The sequence below is a fragment of the Vidua macroura genome, chromosome 2 (assembly GCF_024509145.1).
Source record: "Vidua macroura isolate BioBank_ID:100142 chromosome 2, ASM2450914v1, whole genome shotgun sequence".
Taxonomy (NCBI): Eukaryota; Metazoa; Chordata; class Aves; order Passeriformes; family Viduidae; genus Vidua; species Vidua macroura.
Window position 1 is genome coordinate 3255347 of NC_071572.1, and position 17555 is coordinate 3272901.

Consider the following 17555-nt stretch of genomic DNA (forward strand, 5'->3'; position numbering starts at 1 on the left):
TTTTGCTGAACTGGGAATGAAAATCTGAGAACATCCATCCTTTTTCTTGTCCACATCAAATGTTTCTTTCCTTTGCGCTTGGACCAAACACAAGGTCGTGACTCAGGTGAAATTACACATTAGGGAGCCACAGGGTCACCAGATCAATGTCAGATGCTTCACTCAAGCTGAAAAATGCAAAGCTTAATCTTTGATATCTCTGGAATGAAGCTGCCCAAACAGAAGGAGGACACGCACTTTGAGGCTGTCCAAACATTCCCAAAATTGGACAGGATCTACCTGGGTGCAGAATGGGCAATCCTGGGTAAGAATCCAGCTCTTATCCCATTCAGGGATGGAGCACAAGAACATTGAGATTTGGTACATTTTCATTCTGGCACCAGAAAAAGCTGATTTCAAACAGAACACACAAAACTCACATGATGCACATGAAATCCCCATTTCTGAAAAAAAAAAAGACATCTCTGAGCATTCATCTTGCCATGTTATTGTACATTTTGCATTATTTTTTCTGCACATGTTCAGGCATAAAACTTACATCTTGAAATCTGCCAAATCTTAAGAATCCAGACACTTCCCAGAAGGTGAATTTTCAAAGTTCCAGCTCTAAATGTGCATGGATGAGGCTGTGTCTGCTTGTTGAAGGATGTAAAGAAACACCACCATGTGACAGAATACAGTTAATTAAGCAAAACCTTATCAAGGATGATTGTCATGAACCCACTTTGTCTCTTCTGCATCATAACATCATTAAATCATAAATCATGGAATGGTTTGGGTTGGAAGAGACCTTAAAAATCATCCATTCCCACCCCTGCCATGGCAGGGACACCTCCCACTGTCCCAGGCTGCTCCAGCCCCAGTGTCCAGCCTGGCCTTGGGCACTGCCAGGGATCCAGGGGCAGCCCCAGCTGCTCTGGGCACCCTGTGCCAGGGCCTGCTCACCCTCACAGGAATTAGTTTTTTCCTAATATCGTCACTGAAATTTCCTCTGGTCCAGTTTGGAGCTGTCCCCTTTTCCTGTCACTCCAGTTCCTGATGAATTGTCCCTCTCTGGATTCCCTGCAGCCCCTCCAGACAATGGAAGGGGCTGTGAAGGCTCCACAAAACCTTCTCCTCTCCAAGCTGAAAAATCCCAACCCTCTCATTCTGTCTCCATAGGTGCTCCAGTCTCTCTTATCAACTTTGTGGCCTCCTCTGGACTTGTTTCCATGTCCTTCCCATGCTGGGAGCACCAGAGCTGTGACCAGTGCAGACAGAAAAGCCCACCCCACCAAAGAGTGTGGCTTTCCCACATCCCCTGCACCACTTTATCCCTTTTTTTTATTTTAAAGAATGCAGCTATGTCCACTTTTAAAGCCGAAATGACCCGAGCATCCATGGCTGCTTTCCAAAGAATGTGTTTAGACCACAGCAGGCCCTAATGACATAAACAGAAATCAGAAGGATTTGAAGTGGAGTTGGCCAGCTTTCCTGTCCCAAACACAGCATTAAAGTAATTGCCTTCCTCACACCCTTTCTCAATAAAACAGCAACTTTGGGGTGATGCTCTGCTGAGAACAGGCTCCTCCATTTCCCTTGAACACACCATTACAGAGATTTTTATGCAGCTCTCTTGCTGTAATAAGATACTTTCATACCCAGCCTTGCCCTCTCCCACTAACTCCTGTGGTTACAAAAACCTTCTCTGGGCACCAGTTTTGGCAGAAAGCATGGAACTGAGTTATTCTTTATGTTATTTCTGCTGCTGTGGGCATTTAAACAGCATGAAGAGATACTAAATCCCCTTCAGTGTTTTCAAGTGTTACTGGTTGTAACCAACATTGAGGCAAAACATCAGTTTTTTGAGGGAGGAGGATTTGTTTTTCTGCTCTTTCCACAAAAACAACTAAGGACCAGAAGGCTGTGGAAGTGCTGGGTCTGGAAAACCTGGAGAGGGGGAAAGAACGAGCTCTCCCACTACTGCAACTCATCCTAGTAACTAAACACGACCCAAAAACAACACAGAGGGATAGAGAGAGAGAGATTCTTTCATTCACTGAGTTTTACAGAAAAAGGGAGTTGTTTAAAATAATATTTCATTTTTATTCTGTGCTTCAGTTAAAAATAAGTTGTACAGTGGAGCTTTTTCTACAGCGAGTTGCTGACTGGTAGATGGCAGCCAGCTGAGGAGAAACTCCATGAAAGGAGTTGCAGAAAATACAACTTCAAAGAAAACCAGACAGAAAGGCAGTCAGAAAGAATGAAAGGGTCCTTAAAAGTCATCCAGTGCCACCCCTGCCATGGGCAGGGACACTTTCCACTGTCCCAAGCCCCAGTGTCCAACCTGGCCTTGGACAATTCCAGGGATCCAGGGGCAGCCACAGCCTGTGCCTGCCCATCCTCACAGGGAGGAATTTCTTCCTTACATCCAACCTAAATTTCCCCTCTTTCAGTCTGAACCCATGACTATTTGTCCTATCACTCCAGTTCCTGATGAAATTTATGTGCAATTCCCTAAAATTACTTGTTCTCTTCAATAGCTGCATCTGCCAGGTCTCAAAGGTTCCATAAAGAAGGATAAGAAAACCACAGTAATAATATTAATAATAATAATAATAATATTCATAATACAGTAAAACCAAACATTTCCTTCTGAAACACAGCACACCAATTCTGGTTTTAAGGTGTTTTAAATGTTGCAATGAATATATGTAAGAGATGCTTGTTTGGATCTGAATTTTTCCATTAAGTTCATTTTCCTTCTGCACTTGAATTTAACGTTTGCCACTGGATGTCGTGGAGCAGAATCAGGGACACAGAAATCCAGTATTTTTCAAGGAGGTACATTTTATCAAACACACCAAATATTAAAGGATGATCAAGGAAGGTTAATTTTAGAAAAAGTTATCTTTAAAATATCCACGTGCTTCAGAGCAGATCACACAGGTGTCAGCAACAAAGACTGCAGGGCTGACTCACACAACAGCACGTAAATATTGAGGAATAAAAAAGCCCGTGTTGGGCAGTAGCACAATTTATAAACATGCAAGAAAAGCTGTGGTATGTGTAGATATTCTCTAATTTTATGGCTCTCCAAACATCTGAGGACTCACAATAAACAGGAAACTAACCTTGATGTGAGCTGCTGGATCGGGGACAGTCTGAATCATGTCCTTTAACAGGCCAACGTGTTCACCAGGAGCTCAGATCCCAAAGCAGCTGCATAACCAGAGAAACAAAAGGCATATCATTGTACTTCAAATGTTTATTTTCAATAGAAATCTCTTTTAATAGACTGATAAGCATCTTTCCTTCCCCAGACCTCCTCGAGACTCAGCACAGCTGAAGCTCTAAGCCACTTCTGCCTCCATAGGGTCTGTTGAGGATTTATTTCATGCAGGAGAAAACACTCAGCCCTGAAATTTTCATGGAAAAATGCTCTTTATTTGCAATGTACAGTTTTCCCAAAATAAGAGCTTGGGACATGCTCTGCCCTGCCCAGCCCCATTATCCACCCAAGATATCAGAGATTTCCACAAGCCATTCTTCCCAATTTAGAAACACACAGCAGGACTGGGACAGATCTGCAGCTGATAGAAAAAAAGCACCATTTCACTGAAGCTGTGCCCATTTACAAGAGCTGCAAATCTGGTCCAGACCCTCAATTAACAGCACTTCAGAGCAGGGATGTTCTGGAATCCTTTATCCATGTCCAGTAATGGAGTGCAGAGGGGCTGGGGCAGGTGGGGTGCATTTGTTTGCATGTGTAGGGGGTGGAAAACCATTAAAGCTCTTTAAAATAACAACAGCTTTTAATGTAAACAATGTGGAGTACTACTCAGTAACTTGAACACCAAATAACTGCTAATAAATTGGGATAAATGCATCCAAAAAATCAGAAAATGTGGAAAAATGTGGGAACATGAGCATCATTTAAAGTAATCTTGTCTTTTTCTCCGTTCTCCCTTAAAAGACTGGAAAATTCCATTTTTCACACAAGAGATTTCCTTCTGCCCATGATGTTGAACTCAGCTTTTAAAGCAGCAAGGCACTATCAGGGAAAGAGTAATTTTCCTCAGCATCAGCTCTTTTATTTCATTATCTGCTCTCACATTTACACTAACTTGAAAATCAAATTGCATTTTTACCTATTGATTTAGGTAAATATTGCCTGACTAACACTGAGCTGCAGCTTGCCCCAGAGACAGTGAACAGAAGGGACCATCTATGAACTATTCAAGCATAATTTGCATAAATTGCACTAAACAGAGCAATTAAAGGTATTACCATTTAGATTTTTGCACACTTCCCCCTTACTCCTTTAAAAAGCCAACTTCTCCCCCTTCAAATCCATGAAAATAAAGTATTTCATTTGAAGGCCTATTAAAGAAATCCCTAAACAAGCCAAATTCCCATTTTGTCCACTTTTCCCAGCTATCTGGGGATTATCAAATGGGATACTGACGTCATGGTTTTAAATGAAGATTTTTCTTTCCACAGAACTTCAAAAGCAAGAGATACTTTTTCAGTAAAAGCAAAATTTCACCAGCAACTTTGTTCAGATTGAAGTCAGACAGAAACACCAACAGCACTGATGTGCTTTTAATTCCCTCCCTTCCCCAGTAAATCCATGCCTGCCACATCCTCACTGGATTTATGGGATTCATATTTGAAGCTTTCGAAACATCACACACAGAATCTGGAAACTGCGAAGTTTCACATAAACTGGGCAGAAAAGCATTTTGAATCCAGCGTTAGATCATGCTTTCAGTGTTTTTATACTCCCAGCACTGTGATGCCACAACTGCACCTCGCCCCCAGTTACAGAAGCCCACCCAGGAAAGGGGATTTGCGCCACACCCAGATTTATTTTGGTCTCTCTAAAGGCTTTGCTCAACTTCCAACAGCACCTAAGCTTAGAAAATACGTGTTGAGCTCCATCCCCAAAAATGCCCTGTGACACTCAAACCAGATCTTTCTCTCAGAGCTCAGTCTTGAAGCTCTCAGAGTTAAAGAGAAATTGTTTGAGCTATTCCAGACCACTCATTTCACATCTTTTCCCCAAAAGATGGATCCTTTATGGAAGAGAAGACGACAGCATTTGCAAACCAGTTGGCAACTCTGCACCACAAGGAATGGGAATCAAAGACAAGCAAATGTTGTCCAATATGAGTTAGAAAAATGAGTATGCAACAGCTCTGGACATTTGACTTTTCCCTTGTACTGTTATGAACTTAAAAGTGGGAATTCCGCTTTAAACTCAACCTTTGGCAGTGTATTCTTCCTTCTCACCTGGATATTCCAGTCTTGGTACTCTAAAGTGGGATAAGTCCTTGTATGCAAAATATATGATTTTTATCTTTTCACCTCTGGAAATCATGGCTAAAAAAAAAAAAATCTGTGACAGTTTTCCTTGCTCGTTCCAAACAGAAATACAGTTTTCATTATTTCGGCTCCACCTTTACAGGCTGGAATTAGAAGTTTCCAGACATTTGGTACTAACTTGCTGAAGCAGATGGTAACTATTGCCAGACCCTCCTCCACCCCCACCCCAAATTTCATGCTGGTCATGTCTGTGCTGGATGGTCTGTGACAAGCTCTACTTGTGGCTATAGGGTTTGCCCTGCATCCCCTAAATTAGCAGGACTCTAAACAAGAGCCAAAACTGACACTAAAGCCTGGTGTGCTGAGACATCTCTCTCCAGGAAACTGGAACAAGGCTATTACAACACAAACTGAAAGTTAAACACGTGCTTAACAGCCTTCCTGATTTAGGGTTATCCTGGAAGGATATCCTGGACAAGACAGAGCAACCTGGGATAGTGGAAGGTGTCCCTGCATGTAGCAGGGGTGCAATGAGTTGATCCTTTCCAACCCAAACCATTCTGTGATTCTATAGAAGGATAAATTTGTAGCCACAGAGCAGGTTTTCCTCCTGGCATCCTGAGTCAAGATTTACTAATCCACCTTTGGCAGCACAGGTTTTTGGCACTGGTTTCCATCCTCTGTCACACCCAAAGTGTCACACAGAAGGATGCCACTACTGAGAAGTAGCAATATTTGAGACAGGAGATGTGAATTCCCCTCTGATGCTCAGGACAGATTTAAATATCAAGATAGAAACAAATTCTTGTACAAAACCAGCCAGAGCTGGCTGTACCAGTGCTACCCCACGCAGGAGGAGATGGATAAGCTCTGGAACCTGTTGTCTTTCTGAGCACACATTTGGGGAGTTTTGTAAATACATCAAAGGGTTGGGGAATCATGTACATCTACAGCTCACCAGATGTGACTGCATTGTTCTTTCTTTTCTATAGATGTATCAAGAGGATCAAACTTTTTAATGGACACATACATTGCCAACTTACTAAGGCTGAACATCCCCTTTGTAAGGGGGCTGAATACAAACCTCTCTCATGCATTTTCTCACATTAGGTGCATTTTCAGTGACTTGGCATGCTGTGCCCACCTAAAAACCTCAGCAGGTTCTTTTTGATGTGTCCTAAACCCTGCACCAAAGGGATGACCAGGCAGTGAGCGAGGCTGACAGAAAAGGGCTCCAGGCCGAACTCCGACAACGCGACGCCCCCGTGGAGCAGAGCGGGGCTGCAGCAAACAGAAACACGGCCTGTGCTGCTCTTTGCCAGGAATGAACGTGGCCCAAATCACAAGTAACAGCATCACTGAGGCTGGAAAAGCCCTGCAAGGTCATTGAGGCCAAGCTGTGCCCAATGCTCACCTTGTCCCAGAGCACTGAGTGCCACCTCCAGCCTTTCCTGGGACACCTCTAGGGATGGGCACTCCAAACCTTCCTGAGCAGCTCTTTCCAAGGCCTGAGCACCCCTTCCATGGGGAAATTCCTCCTGGTGTCCAATCTGAGCCTCCCCTGGCACGGCTTGAGGCTGTTTCCTCTTGTTCTGTCCCTGTTCCCTGGGACCAGAGCCTGACCCTGCTCTGGCTGCACCCTCCTGTCAGGGAATTGCAGAGGCTCCCATGAGCCTCTTTTTACCCTCTTTAGCCTTTTTTTTACCCAAGCTAGAAGTATTTGTCTGCACAGGGAATAACAGTCAGAATACAGCCACAGTTGTCACCGATTCTGGCTGATGAACAGTTCTGGCTGATGTTTAATCAACAGCAAACGAGGTGCCAGAATGGCTGGGCCTGACTCCTGGTGCTCTGAAAGCAAGGACAAGATTAAATGGTGATCCAAGCACAGGCTGCCTGGGAGACACAGCTCTGCCTGCAGGCTCTCTCCAAGGAATCCTGTATTCCTGCTGCCTGAGAAGTGAATAGCAGACAGGAGAACAGCTCTGAGTGGCACTGACAGAATAATCAAACACAAAGCCCCCCTTCCTGTGGCAGGCAGCCAGCACTGGGACTGGCACACACACACAGGGGTGCACACTCTGCTGTGGTGAATAACCACACTGGCATCACACCAAACTTCTACCAGCATGACTCGGGATGTTTACCATTACTCACAGGAGGTGAATCCCTGAGCAGCTATGCAGAATATCCCAAATCAGTGCCAGCAGGACTTTCAGACCCCCTCACACCGTCATGCAACTGGATTGATCACATATTTTTAAAGAACTGATGTTTTTCAGCTGTTGGAAAACTTTTGAGACGTCCCTTGCTGGATTGTTTTTGTCAGGAAATCTCTTTCTGTGTGCTTAGGTCCCACCAGGTCAAACAGTGTGTACCAGAGAGAAAGGCTGGGATATTCCAAAGGCAGAGCATTATAAACCTGCTCTCAATGACGTGAAGAAACAGCATAAGCTCCTGTTGCTGCAGGTTAGAGCTGCACTTCTTAGGTAGATAAATATGCTGCATGTGATTTTCAGCCTTTCTGGATCCCTAAAATAATTCCAGTTATGATGGGAACCCTCGTGTAGCGAATTTAAACCAAATTTAGGCTTGCTGCACTTTAGAAGCAGCCTACACATCCAAGGATGCACCAAGAGAAAACTGGAGTGCACTTATTTCCCCTGTGCTGCTGCTTTATTCAAACCATAGGGCTTTACTGAAATTATTACATTGTTATTATTTTTTTAATGAAGTTCTTTAACAGGAATAAGAAGTAAGAGGTGAAATCCTCATCTACTGAAATAAACTGAAATAAATAAGTCACCCACCCTGCCTTTCTTGACGTGGGCAAAACTCAGGAGCCTTACAAGCCTGCAATTTGGGAAGTGCTAAGCAAACAAAATAACTTTCCTGCCCAGCATGGTACTGTAAGTTTGTGCCTTCCCTTCTCTAATATTTCCAGGTTTAGAAGAAGGTGCTGCAGCTCCTGCTGGCACCTGGGGCTTGCCAAGAAGCCAAGGGTTGCCCCAGGAGGGGCTGAGGCAGCCCCAGCCCCTCGGTGCCTGCAGGCATAGATTTCTGGAAAAAATGGCTCCAAGTGCAGACTCCAGCAGTGTCTAGAGAAGAAAGGCCACAGAAATGCTTATAATTCACATTTGTGAAGCAGATAAGTGTGATACACCACAACTCTTCCACTGGCAGGGAGCTATGATACAGCAGAGCTGCACGACACAAGCTGAAAGCTTTTATGTTTAACTTGTGGCTGGGTATAACCACTTCAATTTTTGGGTTTTTTTTAATTTCTTGTTTCACTGTAACCTCTCAGCGTTTTAACAACCTCAACAATAAAATCAACAATAAAGATCAAGAAATGCATCCTCAAGAAATGCATCCTCAAGAAATGCTACTGTTCACATGCAGTCAGTATTTGCTGTTAGGGTAAGATTTGATTGCAAGTGAATACCACAAATAAAACAGTAAAGGACAAGAAAACCAAACTACAAAAAGATGTGCCAAGCCAGGAGGTTTCTTCAACTTTTTTCCATAACTTTTAGTACTCACTCTGACCTTGCAGAACAGACTGGTTGCGCTGTGCACTGTCTGATGTGCTTAGTTCTTCAGAGCAATTTAAACAGAAGTGTAACTCTGGCAATTTTCGAATGGCATTCCCTGATAGTTTGGATGAGGGATTTTTTTTATTACATGGCATAATTTTTTTAAGAAAATCAGTGGGAGAAATAAAAACTGAGTGGGGCTGGTCTCAATTCTGGCAGCAAAATAAATTGTCAGATTTTTCACTTTCAAGAAACACCTCCAGAAGTTATCACGGACTCATAGAACAATTTGGGTTGGAAGAGACCCTAAAGCCCACCCAGTGCCACCCAGCCATGGCAGGGACACCTCCCACTGCCCCAGGCTGCTCCCAGCCCCAGTGTCCAACCTGGCCTTGGGCACTGCCAGGGATCCAGGGGCAGCCACAGCTGCTCTGGGCACCCTGTGCCAGGGCCTGCCCATGCTCCCAGGGAAGAATTTTTTCCTGATATCCCATCTAACCCCACTCTCTGGCAGTGGGAAGCCATTCCCTGTGTCCTGTCCCCCAATGCCCTTATGAAAAGTCCCTGTGCAGCTCTCTTGGAGCTCCTTTAGGCACTGGAAGGTGCTCTTAACCCTGGAGTTTTCCCTTCTCCAGGCTGAACAGCCCCAACTTTCTCAGTGTGTCTTCATAGAAGAGATTCTAAATCTCCTTTTTCTTTTTTAAATTTTTGTTTGTTTTTTAGATTTTTTTTTCTGGAAATAAGGAAAACTTCCCCCACCCAGCCCACCTTCTGAAAAGCTCCCGAGGATTTGTTTTCACGGCCATGCTGACAAGTTCTGTCCCTCACACAAGGTTAACACTATTTCTGTCACTCAGGTCACCAATACTGGTCAAACTGGCAGCAAACCCCTCTTCTGGTGGGATTCCCTTCCAGCTGGAATGCAGAGATTCCTGGTGGCCCTGGAGACCTCAGGACAAGGCAGGAGGGAGCTCAGGGCTGCAGGCAGGTAAGACCTGCCCCTGCTGAAGCAGCTGTGGGCTCAAGCTGACCATGACACCACAACTGGAATATCACCCTAAGCAAGTCAGTAACTGAGGGACAAGCCACCATCAGCACCTGCTGGAAAAGCACAGATGGCCAGGGTTTAGCTGGCTCTGCACTAACAGCACTGCTCCCATGTCCCTAAAGTCTGTGGGGACAAAGGGATGCAGCAATCTGGGAACATGTCTCTGCCATCTGCGTCTGTCTCTGGCCTTGCTGCAGTTCACCGACACTGAACGTGGATTTTCTACTGAGTACATTGTTCTTGGAAGGGTCAGTTCTCCTACAGAAATTCCCTGTCCTCCCGCTTGAAGGATGGAGAAGGCACATTTCTGTGCTGCCACCCAAAAGTGCCTGTGCAGCTACTGCTTATCTCACATTCCAGCCCATGATCTCAGGGCAGGATACGGCCCTAAATTAGCTCATTTACAGTAGGAACTTTGAACTACAGCCAAAAATATTTGGTTTTATTAGTACTCCCTATATAGTACGCCTCTGACCAATAACTTGTTTTATTTATTTTTCTGGCGAATTACCATGTTCTTATTCAAAGCCATAATGAGGATTATATATCAATGTGGAATGCAGAGCAGCCATTCCTGAAACTCCCAACTGCATATAAAAGAGGTTGGAATTCCCCAAACTCTATCTCTTCAGCCCAGGCCACTTACAAATGTGGTTAACATGAATGAAGTAATATCTTCAGAAAGGAAGGAGACTTTTGAGTCACGTCTGACACATTTAACTGCACCAATCACTTTCCACAACTCAAGATTTTGACTGTGTGTCTTAATTCCAGGCAGGGATGTTTGATAATGATTACTCCCTGATGCTTATCCTGTTGCAGGATACTTGGACACACACATGGGATGCCAAGGGCAAGAATTCAAGACTTTGTGCCCTTCCAAGTGCAAAATCACAAAGGTCACCAGCACAGTTCTGAGATCCAGTCAGATTTCCCACCTTTCTGTCCCATGCTAGAGCTGCCCTGGCAGATTTCTGTGTTTAATTATTCAAACACAGCTCAAGTCCCAGCTTAGCTGAAGGTGTGCACCAGTCAGCCCTAAAGACCATGGGGTAACCACCACGTTATTCCTGACTGCAGGTTGTAATTATGGACCTTAGTTCTCTACAGAAATATCACTTTCCAAAGAAAAATATCACATTGTGGAAAAGCAGGATGACATCAGGGGAGATATACAGTGACAAAAAGCAGTTTCTAATTTACATTCATTCCACTGGTTAAAGCCCAAACCTGTTTCAAACATTTTACCTGGTGCTGCACTTAAAATTACATCTGAGGAAAGATACACACAAACACATTATTTTGTTTGCAAAATAATGAATTACTAATTACCTCGAGATAAGGAAAACTCTTACCTCCTTTTGAAAGTTAAATGCAAATAAAAATGTTTTAGAAAGTGAAACAACAAGATCCAATTCAATAGTAACAAATTACATACAGACTCATGGAATCACAGAATGGCTGGGGTTAGAAGGGATCTGAAAAATCATCCAGTGCCACCCCTGCCATGGCAGGGACACCTCCCACTGTCCCAGGCTGTTCCAAGCCCCAGTGTCCAACCTGGCCTTGGGCACCGCCAGGGATCCAGGGGCAGCCACAGCTGCTCTGGGAATTCTATTCCAGGGCCTGCCCATTCTCACAGGGAGGAAATTTTTCTTAATTATCTGATCTAAACCTGTAATTTTTCATTTTGAAGCCATTCCCTGTGTCCTGTCCCTGCATCCCCTGGAAATTGTCTCTCTCCAGCTTTCCTGGGGCTCCTCCAGGCCCTGCAAGGCCACCCTGAGCTCAGCCCAAAGCTTCTCCTGTGCAGGTGAACAATGCCAGCTGTGCCAGCCTTTCCTGCCAGCAGAGCTGCTCCAGCCCTCTGCTCATCCTGGAGCCTCCTCTGGGCTCTCTGCAGCAGCTCCAGCTCCTCCCTGGGCTGGGACAGGGCTGGGGCAGCTCTGCAGGTGGGGTCTCTTATCACCATCCCATGGTGCGTGTTATCAGCTCCTTCAGCCTTCCTTGGCTTGTGCTTGTTGGACTTCAGGGCCACTTTTTAAAAAAAGATTACTGGATTGGCAAATGCAGGCATTGTGATCCTGATTGCTGAATTTTCCAGACAAGGAAGGTTCCTCTGTGAACCTGAAACGCAGCTGATGTACAGAAGATTGGACTAGATCCTCTAGGGACTCTCAAGCTGTCAGATACCTCTGCCTCTAGTTTTAATTTTGTTCACAGAAGATCTGTTTCTAATAATCCCATGGAAAATGGGAGTAAAGAATCAGGACAACTTTCACAGCACATGTAGCTATTCATACTTTCAACCACATTTAAGCATGGAGTACAAGTTGATGGCACAGACTTAAAAAGCAAAGAGTAGTAATTAGAAAAAGTCATGAATAACTGTGTGAACACCTCACAGCTTTTTCAAGGATAAGTACTTGATTAAATTTGCATAATTAGAAATTACATACACCATGCACTTTCAGTAATTACTGAGTACATTAAACCTGTATATTATTTACTGCAGATCATCCAACAGTTCTGTCAAACCCAGAAAAGTCCTGAATTGTTACAATGAAAAACAGTGTCTAAAAACTGGAGAATCTTCAATTCATTTTAGGGAGACCTAAAGTATAATGACAGTTTAGAAACACACGAGCATGGAAAAAAAAATAGTTAACATTTTCTCTGCTTTCAATAAATTTCTTCAGTTGTCATATTCAAGAAATGTATATGTTGTTCAGGAACAGAATGTACTGGCACTGAATCTGTTGCATGCAAGCGCTCACTTTTAGGGATGCAACAAATGTTTCTGTAATCTGCCCTGGAAAGTTGTCCTCCTTTTTCTTCCCCCTGGTTTCTGGGGATGCTTCTCATTCTAATGAGGAAAATCACTGTTTTAATGAAAAAAAAAAATATATATATATAATTTTTTTTTCCTCTGCTTATGGAGTCACTTTTGTTGGTCCAGGGGCTGCAAAGTGCAGAGCCTATCCTGGAGGAGTGACCCATGAGGCAGCTCCAGTGAACACCTTGGAATCTGTCCCAAGAAAGGTCCATTTCTGGAAGTGTTCAAGGCCAGGGGCTTGGAGAAATTTGATCTATAAAAAATGTCCCTGCCCATGGCGGGGGGTTGGAACAGGGTGATCTTTACGGTCCCTTCCAACCCACACCTTTCCAAGACACCACAATAAACTGATGTTGTTTCCCAGCCTTGACCTGCACACCCCAGCCATGACCTAAAAGAAAAGAAGTTAAGCTGGACCTAAGCTGCTCCATGGAGTGTGAAAATTGTCCCATGTGAGGAAACTTTCCCGAAAAGAAGCCTGGCACTGAAGCCTTGTGAAGGCTGACCTAGAATAGAGTTAAGGAACAAAGCAGGGATTTATTCAAAGGATCTCCTCCATGGATCCACCTTGGGCAGCACCAGAGCCCAGCCAGGGCTGCAGCCAAGAGGAACCAAAATGGTCCCAAAATGCACGAGCGCTCCCGGGGGCTCTCACTGGGATCAGCTCTGCTCCATTTGCACCTTGCAGTTCATTGTCCCATTCCAGCTTTAGCCCATGCACTCCCATCCTGCTTGTTTTTCTCTCTCCAGCCCACGCTGTTTGTGCTTCTGGGCCTGAGCTTTGGATCATTTGTCCTTGGTGCCCAGCTGGAGAAGGAATTGTTTTGTCTCCCTGCTCTGTGAACTGAGCTCACCATCCCATAATATGAAGCTCAGAACTGCACACTAAAGCAGCACAGAATGTGAAACAGAAAAGCTCAAACCTGAGGTATTAGCACAGCTAAGGACACTCAGTGAAAGTGAAACAACACTTGGCTGAGGTGTCCTCCAGCACAGCTTTGTTTCCAAAAGTATTTGTGGCACTTGCTTCCCTCCTCCAGGCAGCTCTGGGTGTCCCCTGCACTGGCAGAAGGACGGGGATGGTTTGTGGGGTATCAGGAGGGATGAAAAGTCCTCTGTGGAAGAATTAACAAGACAGAAGCATGGAAGCTCCTTCACAATCCCTCTGCAGGGTTCTTCTGTTGTTTTGAAGCTCCACCCTTCACAGGGAACATTAACACAAACAAAATGACTGGCAGCACCATTTTTTTTTCCTTAAAGTATTCTTAAGACAAAGTGTAAATACTTGTGGTGATCCTTCTTCAGAATATTAGTAAATACAGCCAGCTTCCAGTGGAAATAATCATCTGACCACAGAACAAAACTGAACACCCTCTGAAGTTCCTCAGACTAATCCTCCTTTCTGTTACTAAATGCTTTGTTACTCCTTTTGTACATCTTTGGCACAAAATGCTTTTTTTTTTCTTAAATTTCTCTTTTTACTTGTGGCACTTTCAATTCTGATGTTGGAAAGCAGAAGAAAAAAAAAAAAACAAAACAGAACAGCTGTATAAACACAAAGTATATAAGAAATAAGTGACTTCCATTAAGTGTTGACCTGCAAAAACTGTTGAAATATACAGATCAGAAAGACTGGCACCTCCACGACAGCTTGAATCTCACTTTATCAATAAAAAATGTTAATGCATTACAAAAATAGAAATATGCCACATCCTTAGCAAAAAAAGTACCTTGGAAGGATATAAGTCATCTCCAATAATGCTTTGATTTGTGACCTCCATGGATTTGTTTTTATTTTTCTATTTCTAGTGCATTTGAAGAATGTCTATAAATAGCTTATACTGACTGAATGCATAATTTTACACTCATTTTCAGCATCTGGATTTTGAAATACTTTGCTAGATGAAACATCGACCTGTCACCCATGAAACTGTAAAGTCCAGTGTTTAGAAAAATAATATTTTAAGGATCTAAATGTACTTGCTAATAGTGAGTGTAAAGCAGTTGTATTAAATTTGTAATGCATTACTGAACCTAAAAAGCAAGTTTTTAAGCAAAAATGCAAGTTTCACTTAGAAATTCAAAGAAAAAAAATTCACACTGAAAAAAAACCCCTCATTATTTCTATATATATGGCAAAGGAAATGCCTTTGTTCCTCTTCACACACTAAAAACAGAAGGAAGAGGAATGTATTTAGTTCACCCAACCTGAACTGACAGCAGGGAAAAAAACTGCAGCAAAAAAAAAACGGCAGCAGAAACAGCACAGAGGGGTTTGCATGTGGATAAGTGAAAAAGAAATATTAACTATTTTATTAACTATAATTACTATGTGTTTTATTTCCAGCTGGAGGAGAAAAGTGATTCCAGGGTTAAGGCAGGTTTCAGTCCCCTTTTTCCAGCAGAACCTGGGAAGGTCCCAGCATGGAAAAGAGATATAGATGCAACCATTTAGAAGCAGTTCCCCCAAATCAAATGGGAATAGTTGTAAAGTCTAAAGACATAGAATCACAGAATCCCAGAATGGTTTGGGCTGGAAGGACCTTAAAGTTCATCCAATTCCATCCCCTGCCATGGGTAGGGACACCTTCCACTATCCCAGGCTGCTCCAAGCCCTGTCCAGCCTGGCCTTGGGCACTTCCAGGAATGGAATATCCACAGCTTCTCCAACTTCTCTGTGCAAGAATGAATAGAACTTTGCAAGAAAAAGGCTGCAGTTTCCTTCTTGCTTAGCTTGAATTCAAAATCAGGGTTTAATGGAACAAATACTATCCAGACTTTCCATAGATGTAATAGGAAGCTCAGGAATGGGATACAGGAGGGTTTTCTTAAGCAGTGGGGCCTTTTATATTTAGTTGTTCTGTAATTAGCTGTTTTTATTGACATACGGCCTGCAGATGGGCTGATCCATTGCTGCAGAAACAGGGCCAGAGTTTCTGACCTTGCTCCATTTATTGACAATCAATGCCTTCCAAGAGGGCTCACAAAAACACCCAACAAGCACAGGGCTCCATCCCACTGCTGTCAAAGAGCAAAACTAGCACAGATTCCAGCCACTAAGGATCAGACTCCAACCACTGCACGGGCACACACACGTGTTTCACCCATTCTGAAGGGGTCCATGCCTGGAAGGAAGCAGCAATTCTTCCAGCCAGGAGTTCTGCTGCAGAAAATCACTAATTCCCAGGACCAGCAGAAATAGAGGGATGTTTTGGAGGCAGGAAACATTCCAATTGTTCCTTTAGCAGGGAAAACCCAAATAATGCCTTGCCCCATGAAAATGGTGTTTTTAGGATGATATTTGAGGGCTGTGACACCGCATGGGAATTTTGCCACAGGAATACAAGACACTGCACCCCAAGCTGGTCATCCACCCTTTATTTTGGTCCAGCCATGTACTGGATTCCTTGTCACAACAGACCCAACCTGAAATAGTTTAGATTCTTCCAGTACTTTCATAATCAACATGTTTCCTTTGTACTCTCCCTCCAAAGCAACAGATCCCATCTCAAATTCTCCTACTGAAAGAAAATATGAGACATAGACACATAATAATGTTGGGATTTTATGGTGGTTCTAAACCTGACTGCAGAGTTTGAGTTTAGAAAAAAAAAAAAAAAGTACATCCATGCATTTTTTTTGTGTTTCAGCCCCTCTTCCCTCTTCCCCAAAGATGCAATTGTAAGCAAGATCAATCAGTATGTTTTAATACTACAAGTAATTCCCATTCCTCTTTCCTGTTGCCCTCACTTAGATATTTCCCCAGCTCCCACTATACCTAGGAAGGACATTTCCCCAGTTCTCATTATTGCCTAGGAACTGCTCACTTTTTTTTTTCGCTTTTGATGTCTAAAACAGTCTCAATTTCCAGGTCTCACTCCCATCCCTATACTCCATGAGAGCTGAGAAATGCTTAATCCAAAAATGATTCAGCATTTTTTAATTCCAAACCCCTCCTGTGCTCGTTCTGACCCGTTCCAACAGCACCAGTAGTGACAGAACAAGGAGGAATGGCTTCAAGCTGACACACAGGGGGGTTAGATGGGGAATTAGGAAGAAATTCCTCCCTGGGAGGGTGGGGAGAGGCTGGAATAGAATTCCAAGGCCAGGTTGGACATTGGAGCAGCCTGGCACAGTGGGAGGTGTCCCTGCCATGGCAGGGGTGGCACTGGATGATTTTTAAGGTCTCTTCCAACCCAAACCATTCCATGAGTCTGTGGTGATTCTATGAATTACACCACTGCTCTGGCCACCTGTTCCAGCTGTGGCCACCCTTAAGAGCAATCTGGTTTTTATTCTTATTCCTGGTCACAGTTTCCACTGTTGTCAGTTAAACTGCAGCCCTTTGGACTTTGTTGCTCTCCTCTGAGAGAAGTGTAGTTCTGTCTTCTCTGCACCTCCCCAGTACACAGCCAAGGATGGTAATAATAGTAATTTTTTTTGTCTATTCTGCAAAATTTGGGCTTTTTTCATTCATGTTTTTGACCTCTTTCCTCACTGCTACACTGGCTACTACCTGACTGCTGTAGCAATTTGGAACAGCTAAAAAATGAGATTTAATGTCCCTCTCTGTGGGTACATCTGCACATGTGTGTGGTGTTACAAGTGAAGGCATTATTTCAAGAGCATATGAACCATTAAAATAGTTAATTAGGCTATGTTCCATTTCTGAGGGCCAAACAGGTATCTCCTATCACCTACATCTTAAAATATCTTTTTGCCATCCAAATTTAAAAAATTGGCATGTGGCCATGGTGGCCTCAGCAATTCTTCAAACCACTGATTTGACATGTCAGAACTAATGTATGATCACAGCTTTAGCAGGATT

The 17555-nt window shown here is 43.6% G+C and overlaps 1 protein-coding gene across 3 annotated transcripts in view; it reads right to left on the reverse strand.

The window, feature by feature from the left end:
• Positions 1–17555, reverse strand: part of ERG (ETS transcription factor ERG) — a 139603-nt gene that overhangs the window by 98048 nt on the left and 24000 nt on the right. For all 3 annotated transcript variants that reach the window (XM_053969919.1, XM_053969922.1, XM_053969918.1), the window contains exon 2: positions 3114–3201. In XM_053969919.1, the coding sequence (XP_053825894.1) occupies positions 3114–3152 (39 nt within the window). In that variant the 5' untranslated portion in view covers positions 3153–3201. The remainder of the gene's footprint in view (positions 1–3113; positions 3202–17555) is intronic.